At 35.7% G+C, this 27,993-nt stretch overlaps 2 protein-coding genes across 4 annotated transcripts in view; one reads left to right on the top strand and one right to left on the bottom strand.

Annotated features, from left to right (window-relative positions):
* Positions 1-850: 850 nt before the first annotated feature.
* CHMP5 (charged multivesicular body protein 5) lies at positions 851-23,573 on the bottom strand. The gene is made up of 8 exons (XM_003761290.3): positions 23,366-23,573; positions 17,928-18,032; positions 14,733-14,779; positions 13,099-13,192; positions 12,945-13,016; positions 9,832-9,940; positions 3,028-3,140; positions 851-1,201 (listed from the first exon to the last, which is right to left on the bottom strand). Exons 1-8 carry the CDS (start codon positions 23,432-23,434, stop codon positions 1,151-1,153), a joined length of 660 nt encoding a protein of 219 aa, XP_003761338.1. The 5' UTR covers positions 23,435-23,573; the 3' UTR covers positions 851-1,150.
* Positions 23,574-25,600: 2,027 nt separating this feature from the next.
* Positions 25,601-27,993, top strand: part of BAG1 (BAG cochaperone 1) — a 38,433-nt gene continuing 36,040 nt past the window's right edge. For all 3 annotated transcript variants that reach the window (XM_023497265.2, XM_003761289.3, XM_012542627.2), the window contains exon 1: positions 25,601-25,806. In XM_023497265.2, the coding sequence (XP_023353033.1) occupies positions 25,770-25,806 (37 nt within the window). In that variant the 5' untranslated portion in view covers positions 25,601-25,769. The remainder of the gene's footprint in view (positions 25,807-27,993) is intronic.

Raw genomic sequence — 27,993 nt, forward strand, 5'->3', positions numbered from 1 at the left:
ACTGGATTGTGGTTAAAGCTTTCTCTTTAACCAGATTTGAATTCCAACTCTCCTACTTATTATTACCTCTGAGACTTTGGGCAACTCACTTCACTGTTGTAGGCATCAGTTTTCTCATCTGTAAATGATGGGATTAGACTAAAAAAATCTCTAAGATCCCTTCCAGCTTAAAACCTACAATTCTATATTAATCTTTGCAACAACCCTGTAAGACAGGCAAGAAAACTATGATTAACTCTGTTACAAAGAAGATGACAAAGGCTCATATAAATAAAATAACTAATCCAAAGTCACCCAGCTAATCAACTGGCAAACACAGACTTAAGATCTAGGTCTTCTAGAACCCAACATCGTGCACTTTCTACCATACTTTCACTGTCCATGACACATTGCCATTGGCAAATTTTGTATTTTAGTGGAGTCTTTAGGTTGAAGGAAAGGTTATTAAATTATATCCTTTTGAAAAATATTTAAGTATAAATACACTTTTAGTGTTAGGATATAATTTCATTATTGATTACAACTCATTGTAATCACTGTAATACGGAGGAAACCTTGAGAATTAAAATTTTATCCAGGTTTAAGACAAAAAGCATAGAAAGAAAACCAATTTAAATGTTAAAGATAATGATGATTTACTGACATAAAGACACAAGAAAACCTATATCTCATTTAAAGACATCTTAAATTAGTGTTAGATTTTACAATAGTATATATATTTAAACTATTTTAAGAATTACAAGAATGGTCCAAAATAGTTTAGTAATCTTGATAAGGAAGTAGGAGTGTTATAAATGCATCACTTCTTTTATCAAGCCATCAGGGAATTGAAGAATTTAAAGAAATCACATATCCTTGGTTTTAATTATTTCAGAAATATAATACAAATAAATGAAAACAGAAGTCCTATATGACCACCAAAATTTTACAAGTTTTTTTTTAAATATGGAAGAATTTTAGAATCTTATGTAAAGAAAGTTCCTATTAAATAACTGTCCTCTAAATGAAAAAAAAATTAGTGTACTAAACTTTTTTTCAGGGAAAGGAACAAGGATATGCAAATTCATTATGATGACTTTGTAAAGGCAAAATATTTCCCAGTTTTCCATAATTTGTGTTTATTATACATAACATACTGTTAAAGACAGCTCTATGTAGCTGGAATCTGTGGCAATCCAAACTCATCCACCAGTACACCATCCTGTTGGGGAAAAAAGATTTCTTTATCACACATACAAAAAATGTGTAACCAATCATTAAAAAAATTATTTCCAAAGTTCATCAAATAAAACAATCTCCATCTATTAATAAAGAGGGATACAAAAGAGAAAGCTTTTAAAGAAATGACAAGAGAAATGGAAAAAAGTAATGAGGAATAAAGGGAGAAATGGAGAATAAGATGGAGAATAAATGGAGAAAGTTAGAACAGAGAAAAGGAGAAAAAAGAAGGAAGCAGGAAAACAAAAGAGATATAGTTTAAAAAGACGGCATAATAATATAAAAGAAAAAACTAGGGAGAGATAGAGTCTTTTTTTCTAATGTAATACTTTTTAATTTAAATATATGTATGTGTATATATTAAGATAAGTATATTTTATGTATGCACACACACATCCCACTCGCAAATGAAGCATATTCTTTTTTGGGTCTCTTGAATTATTCTGACTTAACTCAAACTGAAGCTATCTTCACTAACACACCACAGTAGAGAATATTGTTGTTGATGCTTCTATTAATGAGCATAGATTCCAGTGTATACAATGTTGAAACGGGAAAGGTCAGGAGGAGGAAGGCATGTGATATCCATATACCAGAACAGAGGAAGCTTTAGGTCTTGGAAAATGCCAGGACAGAGCTTTCTCTCCCTAATTAAGAATTAAGTCTTTTGAAGTCATAGCTGGGTCAGTCCCCCCAGTTCATCCTATCTAAAGAGGAGGAATGAGATGTTTTCAAAAACAGATTCTTTCTGACCTCTTGGCTCTTTCCCTTGAGAAAAAATAAACAATAAACTCAAAAAGTACATTAGATTCCTCCTATGTTCTATCCCCTTCTCAATTTTCACCACCTGAGTGATGCCTTGACATCTTTCAATATGGAATAAAGCCTTTTAATATACAGTAAGAAATTAAAGACCACATACAAACAGCATTTTAATGGAGAATTCATTTATACTTAAATGGATTTCTTCACTATTCAGTAAATGTAAATGGCTGATATAAAACAAGAGAAAGCATAATGAATAAAGGAAAAGGCATTGATTTGGAGTAGTGGTTCTCAAAGTATGGTCGAGAGAATCCTGGAGATCTCTGAAACCCTTTTAGAGGGTCTACAAATTCAAAAATAGTTTTTATTTCCAATATGGTAAATATCTATAAATATAATCCAGAGAAACAAAAACGCTTTGGAGAGATCCTCAATAATTTTTAATAGGATAAAGATACTGAAAACAAAAGTTTGAGAACTAATGATTTGGAGACAAAAACCCGAGGTTCAAATTTGGTTCTCCTACTTATTATCTGTATGTGCCTGGGAAAGTCATTTAAACTCTCCAAGCCAATTTCCTCACCTACAAAATGAGCAAATAGGAGTAGATGATACCCTAAGGTTTCTTCCAACTTTAAATCTATGTTCTTATGTAAAGGATTTGCAGTTAAGAAAAATGAGTGAATAGTGGGGAAATAATGAAAAGAATGAGTGAATAGTGGGGAAATAATAAGCAAAGTCAATTGTATTTTAAAACAAATTTTATCAATAGATGGAGAAAAATATAAAAATAGATGTCACAGCCATCTCTTTTATGTTAACTTATAAAATTTGTGTAATCATTACAATAATATGGACTGCAATGTTTACTGGATAGGAGTACTTCTGTATCAATGTGCTATCATCTATTAGATTACATTTATATTTTACTGTAGGAAAACTTGATTAATTTGAACCTGAGCTTAGATACTCCCCAAGTACTTTTCTCATGGCTGAATGTCAAGAATAAAACCTTATTTTCCTATCAAAAAACAACCTTCCCACCTTGTTTTTTGCATCAGTAGGAACACCTTCAGGAATTGCTGGTGCAGATGCTGCCTCATCTAAGTAAGAGCTGTCTTCATCAGCTAAGAGCTCATCCCCCAGTGCATCCAATTCTGAAAACAGTAACAACAACAAGAAAAAAACAAACATTGAATTTTGTATCAACTGGTCAGTTTTCTAGGAATAATATATTTGAGAAATTAGACAACCAATGCCAAGAAAATTATGACATTTTGGCAAGTGTGAAGTAAAGCGTGGAAAGCCATAAGAAATTCCTTTGACTCATACATCAATTAATTTGTTAAACCTTTCTTCTTAGGAGAAAAAATTAAAAAGCCATGGAGAGGCCAGCAGCAGATTGCTATGGATATAGATTTGGAATCTAATAACCTAGACACCTGTTCTTGCAAAAATGTAAAATAAATCTTTTCTGCATTCATCAGTGAGTTAGTGGAGTTCTTGGTAAGATATTTTGTTTCTTACAAATGGGGACTCTATCCAAGATCCAGACATTATGAGTTGACTGTGGCCTCTGTTGAAGGACAAGAGGGCACATCCCATTGATTTCAATAGCCTTGTAGCTTGGCTCCAGCATCCCCCACTCATACACTGTCCAAGATCCTAGGACCATGTTGGTAAGGCTGCTGATGAATCCAGGAAACCAGGAAAGGTTGGAAACAGTAGGTTCTACAGCAGCCAGACAACTCTATGTATGCATAGACTAAAGGTAAGGACGCAGACTATCTAATATTGATTTTGGGGATTGGGGCCATCTCATGGGGTCTGAGGTGTGAGACAGATTAGTAAAATGGGAATTTAATGGCACTAAGGAGTCGGAACCCCTGGGACATACCTCTCAGGCAGTCCTGCAAGAGAGGGAATGTCAGGGAAACTAGAGTTGAGTAAATATTAGTGATTTAGGATCATTGGAGTGTGGAGATCTCCATGCTGGAGAGTGGGAAGGATCTGCACAAGAGATATTTATAAGAAGCTCTAGTAAAGAAGCAGAAAGAAGTGGGGTTCTGGAAGAGAAGAGGTTCTTTTCCAGGAAGGAACAATTCTGTACTAGATTGTAAGAAACGGAATTTAAAAGCAGTTTGTGTTTGTGTGTGTGTCTTTTGTCTTATTTGTTCTCTCAGTCAGTTGAGCTACACAGGAGAAAATATAGTCATTTTTGGAAGAGTTCTTTGTGGAATCACAGAACATAGGTTCAAATCAAGTTTTTGCAACTCATTTTCTCTGTGTGATCTTAGACAATTCACTTATCTAACATGGTCTTTGCTCTCTCATCTGCAATATGAGGTTACCTTAGCCCAGAAGTTCTCAGAGTGTGGTCAGGTAACTCCTATGGGTCCCAGAGACCCTGTCAGAAGATGTGAGACATCAACACTATTTTCATAATAATACTAAGATAAGTTAGCTAGATGGTACAGTGGCTAGAGCACCTGCCTTGGAGTCAGGAGAACCTGAGTTCAAATCTGATTTCAGACACTTAATACTTCCTAGCTATGTAACCTTAGGCAAGTCACTTAACACCACTGCCTCACCAAAAAAAAACCCCAACCTAATAATAATACTAATGTTTTCATTTTGAATATAGTAAATACTGCAGGATATAACCCACATGAACAAAGGCTCTTAGGAAGGGGGGAGGGGGGAGGGAAGAAGTTCTTTAATAATTTTTAAGAATGTAAAGGGAGTCCTGAGATCAAAAACTTTCAGAACCACTATATTAGACAAACAGGTTACTTTGGGCTCTAAGTCTATGAAATTATAATTCATGTTGATCTTAAGCACAATTTTATAGCTGGCAGGACCTCAGACTTCATCTAATTCAATCCAATCAATTTACAAATGAGGAAACTGAGGACATGAAGATTACATGGTATGCCCAGTCACAATGTGACATACATTATGACTAAACTCTGAACTGATGCATTTATAATACAATTGAAAATACAAATCCTTTCTGTTCTTTGCCTGAGTAAAGAGGACTTGAAACAAGTGTTCCATATTGGATATTGCTCACTTTTCCAGCGAGGGACCATGTTACAAAGGTAGGAGATGAATGGGAGAGTCTTGAGCAAAACTGCCATATATACAGTTTGTACTATATTAATTAATTAAAATGTAATTGGAAAATATCTAACAAAATAAAAATACAGCAAAACATGGATAACTTTATGTTTCAAAATTGTTAATATGCAGGATTGCTATAAATATATAACAATTATAAATAAGAGGATTGCTATAAACAATTTAATGGCCTCCATTTCTGTACAAGTTTGACATCACTGATCTCAAGAATACTCTCATCTGCCAATCTAATGAAATGAAAAATTATGGGGAGGAATGAGATATTTATATAAGTTTCTTGTAAAGATTGTATTTTTTAAGAAAGTACTTCATGTTTATAACATTTCTTATGGAACTAAGTAATAATCATTGTAGTATTGTTTCAACTGATGTCATTATTGTCAGTGAGGCTATCTTTACACTTGTGATTATTTTTCATGTATATTTTTTCCCTCTCCCCAGTAGATGGTAATCTTTTATAGTGAGTACCTTGGGAATTTGAAATCAGGACTTTAATTTAAATGTGTAGCTCTGCCACTTACTGTGCTGTGTGAATTGCTTGGAATAAGCAATAATTGTGATATAGTTTCATTTTATAATGACAAAGATCATATATGTGTGCTTCTATTGACACTAGGCTTACTTCCAATATCTGAACCAATTGAAACTGCATTAAGCTGGTTTCTGCACCTTAATTATCTTTTAGACAAATGTTGGATTTTGTACCATACATGTATTTCATTAGTCTTTTGTTGTTTTTTAAATTCTACGATCTTTAAGAATGGATACCATACTAAGGAAACATATAAAAGTTGTAGTACTTAAAGAGCACATTCCAACTTTTAGCCAATACTGTATCAGGATTCTACAGCAGCTTTAAATATCTTCAATATAAACTCAAATATTTCAAAGATCAAATCTATGATGAAAACAGTACCATTTGAAATACAAAGAAAGTGATCAGAAACAATGTCAAAACCTAATAAAAAAGTTGCCGAAAAGTCTAATTAATCCTTAGAAAACTAGTAAGGCCTTTCTGAAGGGCCTAGAAGTTAAAAAGACGAGTATTAATTTCTCTATAGCATAATTTCTTAATTTGAGGCCCATTATCTCATTTTAAAAATTATTTTAATTTTAAAATTTGATTAAAAATTATTTTAAAATTTCAGTATATTTGGTTTCCTTATTTTATGAATTTAAAAACACTTTTCTGAGTTTATAAGTTTCATCATGTTGCCAAAAAGCTCCAAATAGGTAAAAACTGGAGTTCTAAAGTATGGCATAAGCTTCTTGAAATTGGGGGAAAAAAAAGTGCTAATCACTTCTATGAAGAAAAAAACATTTGTTGTAAGCAAAACAATACAAAAAGCAAAATCTTGAAGAGGAAAGGAAAAAAGGATAATTTTTGCTGCTGAATTAACTTTTTAATTCAAGAGTACAGTAAAACTGCTGTGGGAAAGAAGTTCAGGTAAAACTATGAGATCTGAGCAGCTGTATAAGCAACTTTTAAAATATAATCCAACTTTCACCCTCAACCCCCACAAAAAGTTTAAGAAATTAAAAAAATTTTCCAATGGGACTTGGAAATCTTGTTTCTACTGAGAAAATATGTTGATGAGGCACTGGGAAATAGAACTGTCTAAGAATTACAGAAATTCACAAAAGGAGACCAAATACTGCTAAAAAGCCTTGAAGCACGTTACACATCAGGAAAAGTTAAGAAACATATCTGAGAGATGGAGATAAACTTAGTTCAATACCTTAGAAAATGATCTGATTTAAATCAATTTGAAAGCATAAAGGCTAGGGCATTTGGCGACGGCTGGAATGAGGCTCTAGGCCAGGCCACGGAGCAACAGGAGTGACAGGGGTCGAAATGCTGAGCATGGCACAAAGGGTACTTCTGTGGGGCCGAGCTCAGGCCTCAGCCTTGGCCTGGGGGCCGACAGCCAGAGCAGCTGAAGGTCCTCCATGCACCCTGCGACCTCCAGAAAATGGCCTCTTCCTGCAGGCAGCCCGAAACTATGCATCAGATAAGATACTAGTCACCCAGTCCAGCCAGATGGATGACCTGCCTTTCTCCATGCTGCTGAAAGATTATCAAAATTTCCCAGGAATCCCAGGTTGATGATGTTATAAAAAGACTTGTCTCTGAAAATGACCAACCAGAAGGAGAAAATGAGGATAAAAGACAGCTGTTGTTAAACAAGATCACAATAAACCCAGAAGATAACACATCTGAGTTATAAGATTGACAGTCAGATACAAAATTATCAAGAACACAGATAGAAGCATCACAAGGACAAGGCTCACAAGCGATTCCTGCTTATCATGAATGACCAGAGAAAGAAGTTCCTGAAGAAACTTCAGCAGACAAACTTGGAAGTGTTTGAAAAAATGTGTAAAGAACTGGGCATTGAGTACACCTTTCCCCCTCTCTATTATGGGCCCACACACCAAAGGTGGGTGGCTAAGAAGGCTTTTTGTATTAAGGTGTTCCAGGAGGTACAGAAGCTAAAGAAGAAAGAAGCAAGAGTCAGAAAGTTTGAAACCAACCAATCTCTACCAATCATGTAGCACTCTAATACAACAAGTCAATTAAGTTAATCCTCCCTCAAAAAGCAAACAAACAAACAAACAAAAGCATTGGGATACAATCCAAAGCCAGACTTTGAAAAATGGATTTGTTTGTCAAAGGGAAATTTAATATGCAATGTGATAAAACTGCTGAAATTGATAATGAGTGTGTAAATATTATGAATTTAATGCCAAATCAAGTAAAACAAGGGATTACAGCAAAAGGAGGCTAAATTTCATTTGAAAGGGTTTTTAAGAACTAAACTATATGGTCTATTGTATATCAATAATATTTATTTTATGTTATTCAAGCTCATTTGCACACCACTGTGCTGTGTAACCTTTTCTTTTCTATAAAATGAGCTTCAAATTAGATGAATTTAAAGTCCCTTTTTGGTCTGTAGCTCTATTAAGTTAAGAAACAGCAAGTATTTAAGCGAATTTAATACAACAAATACTTATGCATGTACTAGGTTGATTTGTTATCATCCATTAAATTGTCACTCACCTCAAGGTACTCATTACACAAGGAAACAAGGTTTCCAAAAGGTACTTCACTGAACATTGTTTCTATTATATATGTGGCAAAATGCCAACTGTTATTCTTTAGAACTGGATTTAGATTAGAATCCAAAGAAGAAAAAATAATCAGTAAAGTTTCTTTTTTCCTTTATGGTGATTATTTTTTGTTAAGGACCATGCCTACGTGAAGGGACAGGTCAATTCTCAGACAGCCTCCACAGTTGTGAATTATAACACTTGAAGGAGTTGCAAAGCAGCTTTTATTAATACAGATGTTCCTTGTGGATTGGGAATGAAATAAATTGGAGGCAAGAAGGAAGAGGAGAAAGATCAGAGAATGCGACTGCCTCTCAGTCTCCTTGAATCATCATCATCCTCTCACATGAAGAGATCCATTCTACAGGTCTGAGTTAGACTTCCAGCAGCCACTGGCAGGTAGCTCCCATATCACAACAATTTTTTTAATTGTTCAGAAAAAAAGGTGCTATATATATAGATATGTACAGGTATATTATACAGAGAGAGAAAAGAGAATAAAATCCTACTGTAATTTCAGCTTTACATTGTCCCTTGTCAACACTGTTAATAGTTTTCAAAACTGTAAAATTCTAAATGCATTGATTTAATACCTTTTCCTTCATTTGTGTTTTAGAGAATTAAAAAGTTTGAATACTGAAATATGATTAAATAAAATTCAAGTTTTTATATTTACTGGTAACAAAATGAACTGAGACAGCAAAAGGGATCATGAAGCTGGTGGAGGGTTCAGGAGAATAAAGAAAATGTAAAATCATTTGAAAGAAATAAAAGTAACAGTTACGTAACTATGATTACAAATTATATTTGTGTAATGTTTTGAATTTTATAAAATACTTTCTTCATATAACCTGTGAAACAGTTAACGTAAGTATTATTATCACCTCATTTTATAGTTTTATGGTGAAGAAATTGAAGCTTAGAGATAAAGTGACATAGCCAAGATCACATAGCTAATGTTAGAATTGAGATTCAAATCCAGGTCTTTTCTTCCTTCAGATACAGCATTCATTCCTTCCATTACTCCATACTTTCCATGTTTTGAATAAAGAAAGGGTGAAAAAATAATTATGGAAAATAAGTTAGGAGAAATAATGAGGTGTAAAGTAGATAAGGGAATCCAAAGAAATGAGAAGGAAAAATAGTCATTAAAATAATAGAATTCAAAAGGGCTAGTATTTCAGTTTTTACCATCTGTCCAATAGAGGGATCCCTTTGACTGAGGCTGGTCATCCTGGCCTTTTCCATAATATTTCTTTTTTTTCTTTCTGTTTTACTGATTCTAAAAAAAAGGGAACTGAACAAACAAAAAGAGATAGGAAAAAGGAAATGTGTTCCAGAAAAGCCAGGAAAAGACTAACCATAGAAGGTGCATGAAAACAACAACCCTGACGGTTCTCAGACATTTGCCTCCTTAATTCTTATTCTTGAGTTTCAGTTAATGAGAAGCTGCTAAATGGAAAAGATAACTCAAATTCCTGACATTATTGTTTTATATTCTCTTTCCCTTAAATTATCTCATAATTTTTGTTAATGGAAAACTGGCAGCCCCAAAATTTGTATGTAAAGGACCATAGTTCTCTTGTTACTCACCTGCCTCTAAATCATCTTCATCAATTTCTGGAGTTCCATAACTCCTGCTCAGTGCCTCTTGGATTTCATTTGCATCTTCCATCATATCTTCCAATTGGTCTTGGATATCCTAAATGAATTTTTTAAGAAAGCATTTACTCAAATATTACTTTTTTCTTTTTTTTTGTTCACCTGCAATTTTGAGGAAATGATCAAGTCTTTCTTCTGCCAGTGGGTTCTTTAGATGTTAGCAAAAACAGGAGTTATTCTAACAGTTTGTTCAGAGAAATTAAATGGTCAAGAAAGAAAATATTTAATGGGAAAACGGGAGAAGCAAGGCCCCAGAAAAAGATGTTGGTAGAAAGTAAAAAGGAAAACACTTAAAGAGAGTTGTTAACAATGCAAGAAATGTCACAAACAATAGCAGCAGAGAGCTTTATTCACTTAATTCCCCCTGTTTTTAGTAACAAAGAGCTACTTAAAATGGCAATAATTGTGTGGGTGAATATAGTAATTTTTTCATTTAGACTTAAGTGTCCTCTTCAAGCTTTATGTGGAGAACAGATTTAGATTAAACATATAAATTAAGTAAACATCTTTACTGGCAACCCTTGATTATCTTTGTTAATGGATGAAAGCAGGATGTGAATAATAATCTAAAAAGTCACACACTACTAGAGAAGGCATCAGGAAAGGAAATTAGTCCTGTTTTATAGGACAAAGGAGAAGCATGAAGCTCTACTGGATGGCACTATAAAAGACAGAAAGTGAGATTCTTGTTAGGTAAGCCTTCTTAATCTTTTTTGTACTAGAGACCCCATATCAAAATAATTTTTTTTAAATGCAAAAAATAAAATACATAAGATTACAAAGGAAACTTATTGTGTTAAAATAGTTATTAAAACAAAAAGAACAAATTCATAGATTCCTTGAAAATCATCACAGTCCCAAGGTTAAGAAAAACTATATTGGATGGATAGATATAAACAGGTGCAGGAAAGGTATAGTGATGAACATTGAGAGGAAATGAATCACCCCTAATTTAATGATCTGTATGTGTATACAGAAGCTGATAGTACTCTTAACACTGAACTCGAGAAATAAGCAAAATAAATTCCCTTTAAGATCATACAATACAGCCTTCCTGTACCTGTCCTTGAATTTAGATTTAAGCAAAGAATACCACACATGTAAGAACTATTCCATTAAGATCTGTTCTTAACCTGCCCAAGAGACTAAGAATTGCTGAAAGTTTTTAGTAGCTATGCTCAAAAGAATGGCATACAATCTTGAAGCTTTTTAAGAGTACCCATAAACTCCTTTCTTATTTCCTATTTTAATTTATCCAATTCCAATGATGCTTGTTAACATCAAAGTGATGTGGGTGATATAGCCACCAGATGAGGGTAAGCACCAAAAGTTGAGGTTTGGTCATGAGAAGAATTCACAATGGCCATTCTCTTTGTCAAAAGATAGATTTATTTAGGGAAGAAGTTATAAATAAGTGAAGGGATACAACAGACACCAGGAATGGGAAATACGAAACAGAATGGGAGAGCATATAAAAGACAAGTTTCTCAGTGGAACTCACAATTCTCCAGTAGAAAGGAAGTACCCCAAGAGGTTGGGGCATGTCCTTAGCTGGCAGGCTAAATCCTGAAAGGAACTTAGCACCCTAAAAGAGTTAAGTTAGCTATAAGTAGAAGAAGTGGGTTTGAAAAGCGGGTTTGAGAAGCATAGTGGAGTAAGGGAAGATACCACATGGCATGGGGAAAGGGAAGGAGAAGAAGAAAGACTCCACAAAGCAGTGTCATGATGGATTGACCCAAAGTGTTAGGATTCTTACAAGGTGCTAAGTAAGTGGAATTGAGGACATAATGGTTAAATCTAGTTCAGCAATGATTTAATCCTACAACAAATAATGGTTTCTTAGTGATATAATGATTGGTGTATAGTCAGTGTGGAATATATAAGGAGATGTCAGAGCCAGAAAGGAGAAGCCCACTAGAAGCTTTCGGAGCCTCAGCCAGGATTCAATCGAGGAGATTCAAAAGCCAGAGAAGGCAGCTTAAGCTCTCGGAACCAAGACTACAGAAGGCCTCTAAGAAAAACTAGCCAAACCCCAAGTGAAGGACACAAGACTTTGAAGGAGACAATAAAGAATTTGGACTTTTAACTCCTGGTTGCATTTGGAGTGATTACTCAGAATTGAAACAAAGGCTGCCTCCAGAAGGCCCCCCCCCCCAAGAAACCTGTTCCTAGAGAATATTACATTTTAGAGAAGAACATTACATCAAAGGAAGGCAGCAGCCATGGGATGGCTCATAAATAGATTTTATAAGGAAAATTTAGCTTCAGGGATATGAATGAGATTTTTTCACAGGATATGGCAAGGTGAGACTGTTCAAGACCTCCACAGAGGGTGGGTTTCAGAATGTACGACTTCTCCAGAGGGTGGGACCATGGAGCTACACTGATTTCTATCAGTACTTTCTTGCTGCTTGCTTCAGAGATCAATTCTTTAGTTTCTCTTTAACCCACGCATCATTCAGGACCTCATCAAAAGTATGAAACTGATGACAGTTTAACCCTTTGGAGATGTGATACAAAATATTTCAAAGCTTCTTTTTATGTGTGTTTGTTTTTTTTTTAATTTTCAAAAGGTAGAAATTAATACACACCAACTTAAAAAAAATTGCTAGAGCCACATTTCTGCACCTTTACTGAGAGGTAAGTCTGCTAAACAACAACAACAACAACAAAAAAAACACTGGTTAACATCCAAGTAAAAGAAATTGAAAGAGAAAAAATAAAAGAGACAGTTAATAACAAAGATAAACAAAGTAGCCAAAGCCGAAGAACAAGAAAAAGATTGTGTAAAGAAAATTATAGAGAGAAAGCTAGAAAAGAGATCTATCAAACACTCAGGAAAGGTACCAATAACTAATCAGCAGCTCTATAGTTAAGGAACCTACAGGCAGATAAGAAAAATAACTGAAAAAGGTTGAGAGCAACTTGAGTTAACATAATTCCCCCATCTCTTTTGATATAAAATCTGATTTTAGTAATTTGTTAAAAATATAAATATTCAACATTAGTTTGAAATGTTCTGACAGAAAACAATATGATCTCACCTCAATTTGGTCAATTTTGACTTGCTTGTATGCTTTCTTCATTTCTTTTACACCTAATTTCATAGCATCCACCTAGAAAAACAAAAAAATTTTAAGTATATGTGATGGTTCTGATAGATTTTAAAACTTAAAAACCAGGATTTTTATTTATTACCGTTGTTTTGGTGTCTTTCAATGACTGGATAGTATAATTTGCTTGTTCCATATTAAAAGACTGTTGTGAAAGATTGTCTCGTTGTTGTTCATACCTATTCACATTCAAGGGAGAATGTTAAACATGAGTGAATATTGATACAGAGAAAAAAAAATCACAATGAATGCTGCTGAAAGCAGCTATCATCAAAGCTGGAAAGAGAAATCATCAGGTTATCTAGGTTATTCAATAAGATTTGGCAAAGTTCCCCACAAATGTCAAAGGATCTTGTCTGTCAGATATATCAAATAATCCAATTCATCAAATTCATAGTCTGCATAGCTTCAACCTGAATCACAGAAGTCAATCTTATTCCTCTCTACTCCTGCCTTGAATCTTAAGGAAACTTTGCCTTCTATTTCTGGAACTGCTGTAGACCAAGGAAAATGATGCCCTTAAAAACTGCTGCTGGCCCACTTAAGTGCCTTGCTCAAGTCCCTACCTCACTCTTCTCATATCCAGTGGGAGTGACTTCTTTAGGCTCTTTCTTATTCCCTACTTTTGTCATCTATGGAGTACTGGCCCTTCCTAAAAAGTATTTGAAATGCACGACCAACTGCTAAAATACCCTACCCAAATCCATCAATCCTCACTCTAATAACAATAACTGTTAACATCTATGTAATGCTTATCACTTGTCAGGCATTTTAAAATTATCTTATTTGTTTCTCACAACAATAATCTCTATTTTACAAATGAGGAAAATGAAGCAAACAGAGGTTGTCTTGTGCTCTATCCACTGTGGCACTTCACTGCCACTTCACTTATTTAGTTTCAACCAACTAACTTACACAAGAACTTTTGGAATGCAAAAGTTCATGTAAGTTGTGAACAAAACGCTTCAACTTCAAACTATCAAATACTTCAATTCAATCAGCTAAACACATTTCTTGTTTTTTTCTTTTTACTCTTTATGCTAAAGGCAGACAAGGACAGCACAGGAAAAAATAAAAGCTACATTATATAATCCCCAATCTTTATTTTATTTTAACTCTCTGCATCAATTGTATTCTTGAAATTTTTATATGAAATTAGCTAACAATGAGTAATACTGATTTTGTATTTTACTTCACTTTTTCATTGTTTGGTACTAAACAGAAAAAAGCAGGCACAAAAGAGGTTCAATAACATGAAGATAAGAAAGGACAATTTTTTTATAAACTGCATTATCCATTCAAACTATAATTAAAAATTAACTCTATATAAAATGCTGACATTACTGAAAATAAGGAAGATATGGGGATTTTATATCTATTCTATACATTTGGAATGCAGAAAATCCTTGTAAAGATTTGTACAATATAGACAATGGCAAATATTATGGAGATAGTAAACTTTCTGCACTTTACAATTTTGCAGGGAAATAAAACAACCAAGCCATAGAAACATAAAATTTAGAGTTAGAAGGGACCTCAGAAGATCATCTAGTGCAAACCTCTCGTTTTACAAGAAAATTGAGCACGATAACAAAGTGACTAGTTTCATATAATTGTGTATGTAAATATTTAGTAAATTGAGAATGTTCACAAAATGTTAGCTAAAACATAGAAAGTAAAATATAAGTTTGACTTAGGGAGATTATGTCAATAACTTACATTCGCTTTTGCTTTAACACTCTCAAGGCTTTCTGTTTTACCATATTCTGAAAGCAAAAAGAAAATTATACTTTAATTAAAGAAGGTGAAAATTTATCTACCTAAATGGTACAAACGCCCCAATTTTACTCACTTAGCATATTCCCATTCTGTTAGCAGAACTGTGGTGACCCTCGCTCTTTCTCCACAATAAACCTGGGGCTGTATCAAGACTATGTCTTTATAGCCTCTCTTTATACTTGGAATTAGTCCATTCATAGGTTCAACTATCATTTCTTAAGCTGCAGAGGTTGAAAGCTATGATTCCAGCCCAGATCTATCACTGGAATTTATCTCTAAATGTTCTTGGATCCCATGACGCCAAACCAAATTCATCTTCTTTATGTTTATTTTCTATATACATATATATGTATTTGTCTTCCCCAATAGAATGTAAGCTTGTTATAAACAGGAATTGTTTCATTTTTTTATATCCCCACAGCATGGTGTCTGGACCTTCCTAATCAAAATTACAAGTTGATCCCATTAAACTATATCTTCCCTAAATACTGTTCTAACAGTTTATTAGGTTGTTATTTATTTCTCTTCATTTCTCATCTGGCTGCAGTCCTTTAAAACTTCTCTGACTTTTCTATCAAGAGATCCATAATTGAGATAAGCTCATTATCCTGAAAGATCTCACTAATCTTAGTATTCCATCTCATTACAACCATCTGCTTCTCTGATTGGAGGATGGAGCCAGGAACTTCAAATCTCCATTTAAGGAGAAACTTCAGCTCTGATATTTTATTTCTCACCTGGCTACAATACTCAGCCCCAAGCTGCTATCTTCTCCTCCTTTCTCCCTTCTTTTTATATGTGTTCTTTCCCAATTAGATTTTAAATTTCTTGAGAGCTGGGACTACCTTTCCTTTTTTAAAATTTGTATCCCCAGTGCTTAGCCTGGCATATAGCAGATGCTTAATGTTTATTGACTATTGATATGTGGGATAAAGAAGAGTAAGGTATCAAGGATAACATGGAGGTTGTAAAGCTAGAATAGCAGAAAGATGGTAGTATCTTTAATAGAAAAAAAGAAGTTTGGTAGAAGGGAGGGTTGAGGAGCAAAGGTAATGAATCCATTTTTAGACATGTTGAAATTTCAATTAATAAACTTTTATTAAGTGCTTATATGTGCCAGATACTATAAGCATGGAGATACAAAAAGAGGCAAAAGTCAGACCCTACCTTCAAGGAGGTCACAGTCTAAAGGAGAGAACAACAAGTAAATAAATATATACAAACAAATTATATGTGGGATAAATAGGAAATAATTAAGAGGGGGAAAAAAGGTACTAGAGTTAAAGAGAGGTTGGGAAAAGCTTCCTATAGAAAATAAGGAACTTAAAGGAAGTCAATAAAGCCATAAGGTAGAGATTGATTGACAGTGTGCAGAAGATGGCCCAGGAAAGAACTGAAGAGTCAAGAGATTGAGATTACAATGTTGAAGAAAAGTAGGATTCAGTAGGGAGAGCTGAGTCAACAGATTATGGTCAAATAAAGGGATTTCAGAATTCATGAAAATGGAGATGATACATTTGTAGATAATAGAAATCTCAAAGGTATGATTATCTTTGTATATGGTTAGGGGGAGGGAAGCCAGCAAGTTAAGGAATTGAACAATTAGGATCTTTGAGTGAGAGTTAATATGTATGTTGAAATCTCCTAGTATGAAGGAAAAAGTTGTGGAAGAGAGAAAAAGGAGTGACCTGAAAGTCTGTAGGTTAACAGCTTTTATTTTGATTGGGTAGTAAAATATGAATAGCATATTTCCTCTTTCTCCTCAAAAAAAAAAAAAAAGAGAAATTACTGAGCAATGGGGAAAGGAAAGAAAGTGGCAGTGATAAGAACCTGGAAGCAAAGAGTATTTCAACTCCTCTGCCTTGACAAGTGAGCCAAGAGCCACTTCTAGAAAGGGTGACCAAGGAAGGCTGCATCATTTGAATGGAACCAGGTTTCAATACCCTTTAAAAGCACCTTTTCCCCCTCTTTTTTGTACCTCTGAACCCTCCCAAAATATCTTGGGGTTTATTGGCTAAGGACCAGGCCTTAAATCAAAACCAATCTGATTCTAATTGGCCACCAATAGATCCTAAGCCAACCCCTCATTTAATCATTGTTTGCTCCTGACTGACTCAGATAGAATGTAAACAGTCGTCATTCCAGCTTTGGCCAGAAACCATGAGGGTCTTCCCCTCCCAGATTTATTTATTTATTTAGTTTGTTTTTTTTTTTTTTGGGGGGGGGGGGGGGGGGGGGGTGGAGGGGAGTAGATGAACGAGGAGATTCTTTGTCTCACTTGCTACCCAGCCTTAAACAGAATGGGTAGGGCCTTAGTCAAGTTGAGACCTGTGGAAGACCTTAGCTTTAAAAAGGCCGAGGTCTCCCATTGCATTCAGGGTCATCTCCAGTCACCCTGATCTACCCAGGTGGCTCTGAGGGAAAAATGATGTAGGTGACTTTGCACAGCCCTTCCTCACTCAAATCCAATTCATTTGCATGTCATGACATTAGCTCCTCATGTTAAGGTTCTTTTTGAGAATGAAAGACAAACAATGGAAGATCAAAGGAGTGGGAAAGGAAAAGATTTGAGACAAATAGAAATTTGTTGCCTATGGAACAGGCATTCCAGAGAGCAAAGTGGAAGGAGTATGTGGTATTTGGGTTGGAACTTTTTGAGATGAGGGCTAAAAGGGATAGGAATCAGCTCAATGAAGTTAGTGGGGCTGGATCTAGGAGTTATCTGCAGAGAGATGACAAATAAGCTGATGAGGTTACCGAGTATGGAGAGAAGAAAGCCTAAAAAAGAACCTCAAGAGAACATCACTTTTATATTGCTCATTTATCTTTGAACTTTATTATTATATTTATGTTCCCTTAACTTCTCCACTATTAGGTTGCAAACACCTTCACAGAATATATCAAATCTTATCCACTGCTAAATGCCTCTAAAATTCCCTGCACATTAATAGGCATTCAATAAATGCTAAATTTTACTTAGTTGTGTCCTCCTTATAGTGTTTCTATTGTAATTTTCAATATCACCTATTGCAATACTCTGGCTTCCCTCCCTCCCCTCCAAACAAGGTATTTAAGTCACTTTAGTGTTTAAAAGTTTTTATAATAAAGCAACTTCTAAGGTACATTCCATCTTACCTTTGCAGGTCCTTCTCTCATCTTTTTTATCTGATCTTTATACTTTACTAGCTCTGAATCAAGTCTAGAAATCTTCTTGTCAATTGATTCTGCCCTGCTATCAACCTTTAGAAGGAAAAAGAAAGAATAATTATTTCAATTTAATACATAATTATGTAATGCAGGCACACATAGGTAGGAGAGAAGAGGGAAAAGGAAAAAGGGACGAGAAAACATGTACTTTTAGTGAGGAGTGGTAAATAATATCTTATATTGGTATAGTCCTTAGGTTTTCACATATATCATTTCATTTAACCACACAACAACTCAATGAGATAGGCAGGACCAGTCTTATTATGCCCATTTTATAAGTTAAATGACTTGTTTGAGGCCACATTGACTAGTTAAGTACCAAAAGTACTACTGATACCTCGGCTTTTTGCTTCCCATTTCAATGCCCTCTCCCTATCTAGGGAGCCACAGATAATTTGTTTAAATTATGAAGCTATCATTTTATTGCCTTGATGCTATACCCCTACACTTGAACTAGGGCATTCAAGGATAATCCTCCTAATTTTATGGAGAGGTCATGCAAATGAAATATTGTCAATCAATATTTTAAAGATTCAAAGGCTTTATTTAATTGGCTCTTTCATCTACTAATACGAAGTGAAACAAAAAATCTCAATATGAGGAGAAAGATCTATAGCCCATATATAGACAAGAATCCCATCAATAACATCCCCAATAAGCCGTCTTCTTGCCTTTGCTTGAAGATGATCATTGAGGGCAACCATCTAGGGTAGCCCATTCCATTTTTGGATTGCACTAATAGTGAAGAAGATTTTCTAAATATCAAGACTAAGTATGTCTCTTTGTCCTATGGCTGGGTTCCTATTTCTAGTCAGGGGGCAAACAGAACAATTGTAAATCTTTCTTCCACATGAAAACCCTTTAAGTACTGTAGATAGTTATTATTCCCCTAAGTTTTCTCTTCAAACATTCTTTATATGGAATGGTCTCATGGTTCTTTACTACCTTGATCATTCTACTTCAGGTACCCCTCCAGGTTATCAACATCTCTCCTAAAATGAGGCATTCATAATTAAATATGCTCCCAAGAATTTGGTTTGACCAGATCAGAGTACAATAGGAGTGTTATTTTCCTGATTTCTACAGGAGAACTCTCAAGGAAGTCTATGGTTCTTTATTGTTCGATTAAATAATTTTTAGCTTACAGTTCAGTAAAACCCTTTAAAGTTTAGTGGACAGTTTTTGTGAACTGAGGTGATTGAAAAATATCATCTCATGGTAGCCATGAGCTTAGACTCATACTGGCATAACACATTCAATCTGATATCAAGCCCGTAGCTAAAGCCCTTCCAACTTGGTAGAAAGTGACAAAACATAACATTTGATCAGTCATTTTTAAGAATCCAGACAGAGTAACTTCCAAATTACAAAAAGGCATCAGAGAGTAGAACTTTAGTGGAGGTTCTCAATGAACACTGGTACAATTATTACATCTCAGAAGGATGAATGGTAACATACTATATTGTAAAAGATGATAGCCAAGAGTCAGAAAACCCGAGTTCCAGAGCTGACCATGCTATTTCTGTTTAGCCAACTAGTTTAATCATTTCATCTTTTTAAGACTCAATTTTCTCACTTATAGGAAGCAAACAATAGTAACAAAAATCTCTTCCCTATATACTTTATAGGTTTATTGTGAAGGTAGTGAGATATAATAGGAAGAAGGCTGAATTTGGAATCAAGGATCTTGAGTACAAATTTTTGTTGTTACTTTATTACTAATTATCTATTCAGGTCTCTCAAAACCTAAGTTTCCTCATATGTCAAACAAGATTTAGACCTCTGAGATCCCTTATACTGCTAAATATTATGAACCTATAATAAAACAAAAAAATGTAATACTATGTTATATATATATATATATACACAACTATATATTTTTGGCCAATTTCTCACTTTATTGATTTTTTTTGCAGGTAGAAGAAATTTAATGTTTATAGAATTAAACAATCATTACAACATATGAGTAGTTTGAGATGAACAAATTGGAATAATACAAAAATCTTGTTTCTGAACCTCCATGTTCTCTGCTTTTTTTTTTTTTTAAGTTTTTCAGGTTTTTCTTTTTAATACTACTTTTTATTTTTCAAAATAAGAAAAATGCAAAGATAGTTTTCAATATTCACCTTTGCAAAAGCCTTGTTATAACTGTATTATTATTGATTATAGACAATATATGTTTTGTCCGGAATACAATAATAACTAACCCTTCCCATTTAAACAACCATTTATAAAGAGCTTAATAAACACTCAGTCCCCCTCAATGGAGGAAATATTTAAAGACCTGGACATAGGACACAGAATGAGAAGGTATAAATAGACTGAGATCTGCTGAAGGTAATATCCACCCAGCCTGATGGGGTCACAAGTCTTTTAAGTGTATGAACAGTATTATAAAAGTCCAGTGGGGTCAAACTCAAACAGAAATAATTGCTAATCTGCATTGGTTGAGAGTTCCCTACACTGAAGAAATTAGATCTTTGTACAAAAATAAGAAAAACAATTGTCATCATATTTTCCATAGGATTAGCATTAGATCTGAAGCCAGAACACCTGCATTTATATTTGGCACTACCATTCAATAAAAGCCACATCCACTCTCTCAGCATAATTTTCTTCCTTTATCAAAAGGGATGAACTCTAGATCCTATCCAGAAGTAGTAAGAGCAAAGGTTCTGAATTTTTTTAGTATGTCATGAGACATACTATATACAATTTTTGACAATTTTGGTGAAAACTATGGACTCTTTCTTAGAATAATTTGTTTAACATTGTACACAATAATAAAATTATGGGACGATCATCTGTGATGGACTGGGCTCTATTAAACAAACTGGTGATCCAATTAATTTGGGATGGAAAATGCCACCCACATCCAGAGAAAGAACTATGGAGACTGAATGTGGATTGAAGTATGATGTCTTCACTTTCTTTTTGTTTGCTTGTTTTTTCCTTTGTCATGGTTTTTTTCTCCTTTTGGATAGATTTTTCTTGCACAACATGACAAATATGAAAATACATTTAAAAGAATTGCATATATTTAACCTGTATCAGATTGCCTGATATCTTGGGGAGGGGAGGTACAGAGGGAAAGAGAGAAAAAATTTGGAACACAAAAACTATCTTTACATGTATTTAGAAAAACAAAATACTATTGAAAAAAAATTTTTTAAAGGAAAAAAAACCTCAAAAAAAACAAAAAATGTTTAAGAATTATACTTGTTAGAAGTGAGTGCAAGGGATAATGTTGTAAAAAAAATTACCCTGGCACGGATTCTGTCAACAAAAAGTTACTATAATAAAATAAATAAATAAATAAATAAATAAATAAATAAATAAATAAATAAAGTGCTTCACAAACCTTCAAAATAAATAAATAGTTTAAAAAAAAAAAGAATTATAGTTGTTAGATAGAGGTAAGTGAAAATAAAGATGTTATTCCTTTCCCCAACACCGATCCACCTTCACTGATCCCCTGAAGTCTTAAAGGTGGAATCCCTTGAAGTTTCTACAGGAAACCTCACCACTACCTTCTACCTCTCTGATTGGAGACAAGCGGTCTGTACTGCAAACCTGCATCTGAAGTGATAGTTCAGGTCAGACATCTTTTCATTTCTCACCTAGCTTACATCTTGGGGTTTCTCAAACTTTTCCACTATGACCAACATTGGGTAGGCCATTAACTGTAATAACCTTGAAGGCGGGTACTGTTTACTTTATATATATATATATACACACACACCCATCGATTACATAGTGCCTAGCACATAGTAGGCATTTAATAAGTGTTTATTATTAATTAATTAAAAAGTATTATTTATTGAAGGGGAAATCCTTGGGCTCTAAGTTAAGAACTACTCTAGATTCTAAGTGACAGCTAGATAGCCAGCTCTGGACTTAGGATCAGCAAGAACAGAACTTTTTATTGACAGAATCCATGCCAGGGTTAAATTTTTTTTTTTTACAACATTATCCCTTGCACTCACTTCTGTTCCGATTTTTCCCTCCCACCCTCCACCCCCTCCCCTAGATGGCAAGCAGTCCTATATATGTTAAATATGTCACAGTATATCCTAGATACAATGTATGTGTGCAGATCCAAACAGTTTTCTTGTTGCACAGGGAGAATTGGATTCAGAAGGTAAAAATAACCCGGGAAGAAAAACAAAAATGCAAATAGTTTACATTCATTTCCCAGTGTTTTTTCTTTGGGTGTAGCTGCTTCTGTCCATCCTTGATCAACTGAAACTGAATTAGGTCTCTTTGTCAAAGAAATCCACCTCCATCAGATTACATCTTCATACAGTATCGTTGTTGACGTATATAATGATCTCTTGGTTCTGCTCATTTCACTTAGCATCAGTTCATGTAATTCTCTCCAAGCTTCTCTGTATTCATCTTGCAAGAACAGTTTAAATCCAACACTCTACTAGGTGGCTCTTGGGACAAGTCATATAACCGCTCATCTGCCTCAAGTTTCAACATCATCTATGTTTTATTTTATTTCTGTTGTTATTTTATGTATAATATTACTTGTTTCCGTTAAATTTTTACCTAATTTGTTAAATATGTCCTTACTACATTTTAACTGCGAGTGCTGTGGGCCAGATCCTGAAATCCAATGATGAAAACAATAATTCTTGCTTAGCAGCAGCAGGGAATCGGTAAGACCAAGGACAGTAGGCTAGCCTTGATGTCAAGACCTGGGTCTAAGATAATTTACTGTGAATCTTGTGGCCAGTTACTTAAAATTTTGTCCGTCTCGGTTTTCCTTTGCTGTAGCAAGAGGATAACACCTTCCTCCCAGGGTCCTCCTGTTCAATGCATTAATCACTGGGAAAGTCTTCATCCACCTAAATGCGTATTATCATCAGCTATTAGTGTCATCAGATTCTACACGAAAGGTTCTACGTTCTAGAAGGACAAGTCGGGTTTCTGCTCCCAAAAGAGCCGGTGGGGGGCACCTAGAAAACTCTCCCACCGACCTTATGGGAGGAGAGGATACAGGATGGCATCTCCAACCAACTGCCCACGGGGGCACTGGGTTCTTCTCCCCCTCGTCCCCTCCCTCTCATTATTTTTGGTCCCCACCATTAAGATGTAAAAGCTCTTGCCTCTTTCTTCCTACCGGTCGTATCCCCCCTTTCCCCGACCCTTGCGCAGATTCGCTTCCGGGTGCTAAGTGGGGGGCGGGGAAAGGGGTGCAGACCGGCCTCTCCGGTCCTCAACGCCGCCCGACCTCCAGGCTTCTCCAGCAGATTCACGCCCGGGAATCCCGGGAAGGGGGCCGGGCCGGGGTCCCCGGCGGGGGAAACAAGGCAGCGGGGATCGGGGGTCCCGCTCTGCCAGGGGCAGCGCTAACTCACCGTGCCGATGCAGTCCGTCAAGCTGGGTGGCGGCGCCTTGGGCTTCGCTTTGCCGAAGAATCGGTTCATTTTTCTCGGCTACCGACGGGCCAAGCTGGGGGCAACAGAGAATTCCTGGCAAAACCGGAAGCGAAACTACAACACTTCCTCCACCCACCGCACTCCGGCCTCCCTGTGCCCGCCTCCTTCGGGCTTCCGCCCCGCCGGGTGCCTACTACGCATGCTCAGTACGAGTGCTCGAGACGATCCAGGAGCCGCAAGATTCTCTAGTCCGTGTTTTCGAGGCTACTCAGAATCTGGGCGTCTCTAGTCCTGGAGATGCTAACAACTGAATTGCGGAGAGAGAAGTTAACTTGGAAGAGATGAAACCTTCCTTCCACCTGGTCTCGGGCTCAGAGAATTTTGCTCTGAAAAGACCTTTAGTCATCCCGTGAGACAGGAGTTTTTTGTTTTTTTTTTTTTAAACCTTTTTATGCCTTAACACCTTTAGCAGTTTGGTGAAACCTGTAGATTTCTCAGAATAATGTTTTTAAATGTATGAAATAATTGCAGAACATTACAAAGTAAAGCAATTATATTAGTTGCCCAAATGTTAATTTTTTTTTTTTTTTTTTTTTGCTGGATGTCAAATTTTTTTTTTTTTTTTGCTGGATCCTAGGTTACAAATTCTTGCTTTTAGTCCCTCTGATCAAGTTCCAAAGGCTTCAAAACGAAAATGCTGCTCCCCTAGCAACATAATTAACAAAGCAATATATTTTGCATTACTTCCCATATATGATGGGCATTTTATTGTTTCCCTTCTTAATGAATGGGAGAGAGAATTTGGAATTCAAAATCTTAAAATAAAATAAATCAGCTAAATTTTATTTTATTTATTTTTTTTTAATTTTTTTTATTTTTATTTAATAGCCTTTTATTTACAGGATATATACATGGGTAACTTTACAGCATTAACAATTGCCAAACCTCTTGTTCCAATTTTTCACCTCTTACCCCCCCACCCCCTCCCCTAGATGGCAGGATGACCAGTAGATGTTAAATATATTAAAATATAACTTAGATACACAATAAGTATACATGACCAAAACATTATTTTGCTGTACAAAAAGAATCAGACTCTGAATTATTGTACAATTAGCTTGTGAAGGAAATCAGAAATGCATGTGTGCATAAATATAGGGATTGGGAATTTAATGTAATGGTTTTTAGTCATCTCCCAGAGTTCTTTTTCTGGGCATAGCTAGTTCAGTTCATTACTGCTCCATTAGAAATGATTTGGTTGATCTCGTTGCTGAGGATGGCCTGATCCATCAGAACTGGTCATCATCTAGTATTGTTGTTGAAGTATATAATGATCTCCTGGTCCTAATCAGCTAAATTTTATAAACAGGTATAAAAAGTTTCCTATTAGAACATGGGATGTTAAAAGTAGGAAAGAACTTTAGATGTTTGCCATCCTCTCCCACTTCCTATATTTTACAAATGAAAAAAATTAAGACCCAGAAAGAGAAGAAGGCCTACCTCTTTTGCACATAAATTCTTAAAAAAATAATTTGAAGGTATTTGCTAATGTACCTGTTATTCCTTACTCTTCCTTGAAAACATTGATTGTAATTTTTAAAAAATTCTATACCTATTGCTTAACACAATACCTGACACAGTGTTTGATGAGCGTAATCATTTATTAAGTTAAATTAGTATTATTGAATTAAATAGGGAAACTGAGACCCAGAGAAGTGAGAAGGGACCCCAAGTCACAAGAAAAACCAATCCCTGCTCTCATGAATCTGGTCATCCGAATGGATTAGACAAGAAGGAGACAGCTATATAGGGACAAAAATATATCCCAAACAAGTAAGGGCAATATTAGAGAGAAGGGATTAGCATTAAAGGGATTGAGAAAGATGGACTTTTAGCCGAGACCAGGAAAACCATTCGGTGGGTATGAGGAGAAAGTAATGTTCAAAGAATACTCTAAAGAGATGACAGTTGAATTGGGACTCCAAGAATGGCTAGGATTTTGATCAGGAGATAGACAAGGGAACGGGGTGGGATAAAGACTAGGGTATTAATGAACATATGCAAAAAATTAAAAAAAATTAAAAAAAAGTGGAAAAGTACAGAAAAATTAGCGATGGTTGTGATTCCTCTCTCCAACCCTCCCTCCCACTGGGGTCCAAGACGGTCCCCGGCTGCTGCTAAACTGCGGAGAGGCGGACTTTGCCCTCTGGTCCGTGGCTTTTCTTACAGTTGTATTGAGCATGCTCAGCAGTCTGGACAGGTTTGGGCGCCTGGCAGGTTGGGTCTCTTCCCTGCAGCGTGGGGAGGGGGCAGACCCTGGGGGGCCGGTGGATGATCGTCAGGCCTGGGGTTCGGGGAGTCCGAGGGAGCGGCCTCAGCAGCAATGTCAGGGCCCTCAGTGAGCGTCACTGTCACCTACAGTAAGTGAGCGGGGTCGGGGGAGCAGGGCGGACTCCTGACTCTCCCTGGGCAAGGATACAGTCGGGGAGGAGGGTCTCATTGAAATTCATGTTAGGATGGGGACTGCGGTGGCCGCTCCCCAGGAGCAGAGTCTTGTTATTTACCCCCAGGTCAGGCAGTCATCGAGCACCGATTCAGCCATGTGCCATGTACTACTTATACATTTTAAGTTTGTTTTTTCCTTTTTCTTTCGTATTTTTATTTTCCTTTCCTTTTTTTCCTCCCTTCTCCTCACTTTAGGGACTTTTGTCTCAGTTCTGGCAGTTTGGGAGGAATAAAGAGGAATAGTCCTAAAGGGTCACAAATCTCTTCCCACTAACTCTGAGATCGCATGATTGCGTGAATTAGCAGCTTCCTATAGATTGCTCCGTTTTACAACAACAGTAATTACATTTAAATATAAACCACTTATTTGTCTATTTGAGTATCACTACCTTGGTTTCTGGAAGGATATTGAGAGGGTTTAAATTCCTAAACATGGCAGCCTCCTCTTTTAGTTACACTTTCTAAAAAGTTAGGTTTAACTGTTGTGATTCTGTCCCAAAGCAGCCAGGAACTCGCCATGCCACCAGATCTCTTGTAATCAAATCTGAATGTGGAATCGGACAATCCCCTTTACTCCCCCCCCCAAAAAAAGGATGTTCTGATTTCAAAGAAGTCTTAACCTTTAAAAAGGCGAACTTGATATTGCACGATCTACATTAATTAATTTTCTTGGGAAAGTAATTAAATTTCTCAAGTTATTTAGCAGGAACAGTTTACAAAATGACTATCACACAAAAGTTATAAGATCATAGGTCTAGAGCTGATAGAGATCTCAGAGGCTATCCAACTCCCTCATTTTATAAATGAGTAAACTGGGTCTTAGAGAGGTTAAATCAAAAGAGATTATGTATATGTCAAGCACTAGATGAATGTTAGCTATCATTGTTGTTACTGCCCAAAGTCACACAGATAAAGTGAGAAATGAGATTTGAATCCGGGTTCTTTGATTGCAAAGTGAAATGCTTCTTTCCTAGAATATTGAGCTATAATACTGAATTAAACAGTAAGGAGATTAGGTTTTATTACCCTTCAGAGATGAGACTTGAATCCGGGTTCTTTGATTGCAAAGTGAAATACTTTTTTCCTAGAATATTGAGCTATAATACTGAATTAAACAGTAAGGAGATTAGGTTTTATTACCCTTCAGAGATGAGACTTGAATCCCGGTTCTTTGATTGCAAAGTGAAATACTTTTTTCCTAGAATATTGAGCTATAATACTGAATTAAACAATAAGGAGATTAGGTTTTATTACCCTTCCAGAATTGTAATGGGCTGAAACTGAGCAGATGCACTTGGACTGCAGAGCAGATGCACTTGGACAGCCAAGCACTTAAGGCTAATTACTTTATTGGACAATACTCTATTAGCATATGCTTGGAAAATGGCCTGCCCCATTATTCTGTGCTGGCTTGATCTGTTGGTATATTGAGGGATTTGGAGGAGGGGTTAGAGGGTGGAGTAAGATAAGTGAGCCTGGCGGGAGTGAGGAAGAGGAGATTCCTGTGTCCATTCCTTTTATTTAAAGACTAAGGATTTTTGCTTATCCTGACTCTGGCAGGGTGTTCATATGGTCCTCACACAAAATGAGGCAACTACATGTTTTCTGTTGTAGTGAATTTTAAGGTTTACAGGGAGCTTTCTAGACAGCCATAAGTTTTGGGTTATATGGCTATATAAGTTGGTCTGTTTTATCCAACAATCTGCTATGTATTGGAACTATATTTGCCATAAAGGTGAATTCAAAATCCCTGCCTGGAGGTAATTTATAAGAGGCAGGATAGCATAAGGAAAAGAACATTTGGATTGGGAGTCTGAAGAACTAAGTTTTGGTCATAATTCTGCTTATGTTTTTGGGCAAGAAATACTATTATGCACAAGGGCAAATTTTCAAAAAGAAGTTGGCAAATTCAGATCAGAATTTTAGAACTTGTTAGGGAAAAGGTAGTATATTTATTCTTCTGTATATCCAGAAGTAACCATTATGGAGAACTATCATGTTTTCATCAAAAACTAGGTGGGGGACTTTTGGGTCATGTGAACAACAAAATAGAAAGTTAAATATTTTCTCTGATCACTGTGACCTTTCAAACCAGAAACAGA

This window comes from Sarcophilus harrisii, chromosome 1 (genome assembly GCF_902635505.1).
Source record: "Sarcophilus harrisii chromosome 1, mSarHar1.11, whole genome shotgun sequence".
Lineage (NCBI taxonomy): Eukaryota > Metazoa > Chordata > Mammalia > Dasyuromorphia > Dasyuridae > Sarcophilus > Sarcophilus harrisii.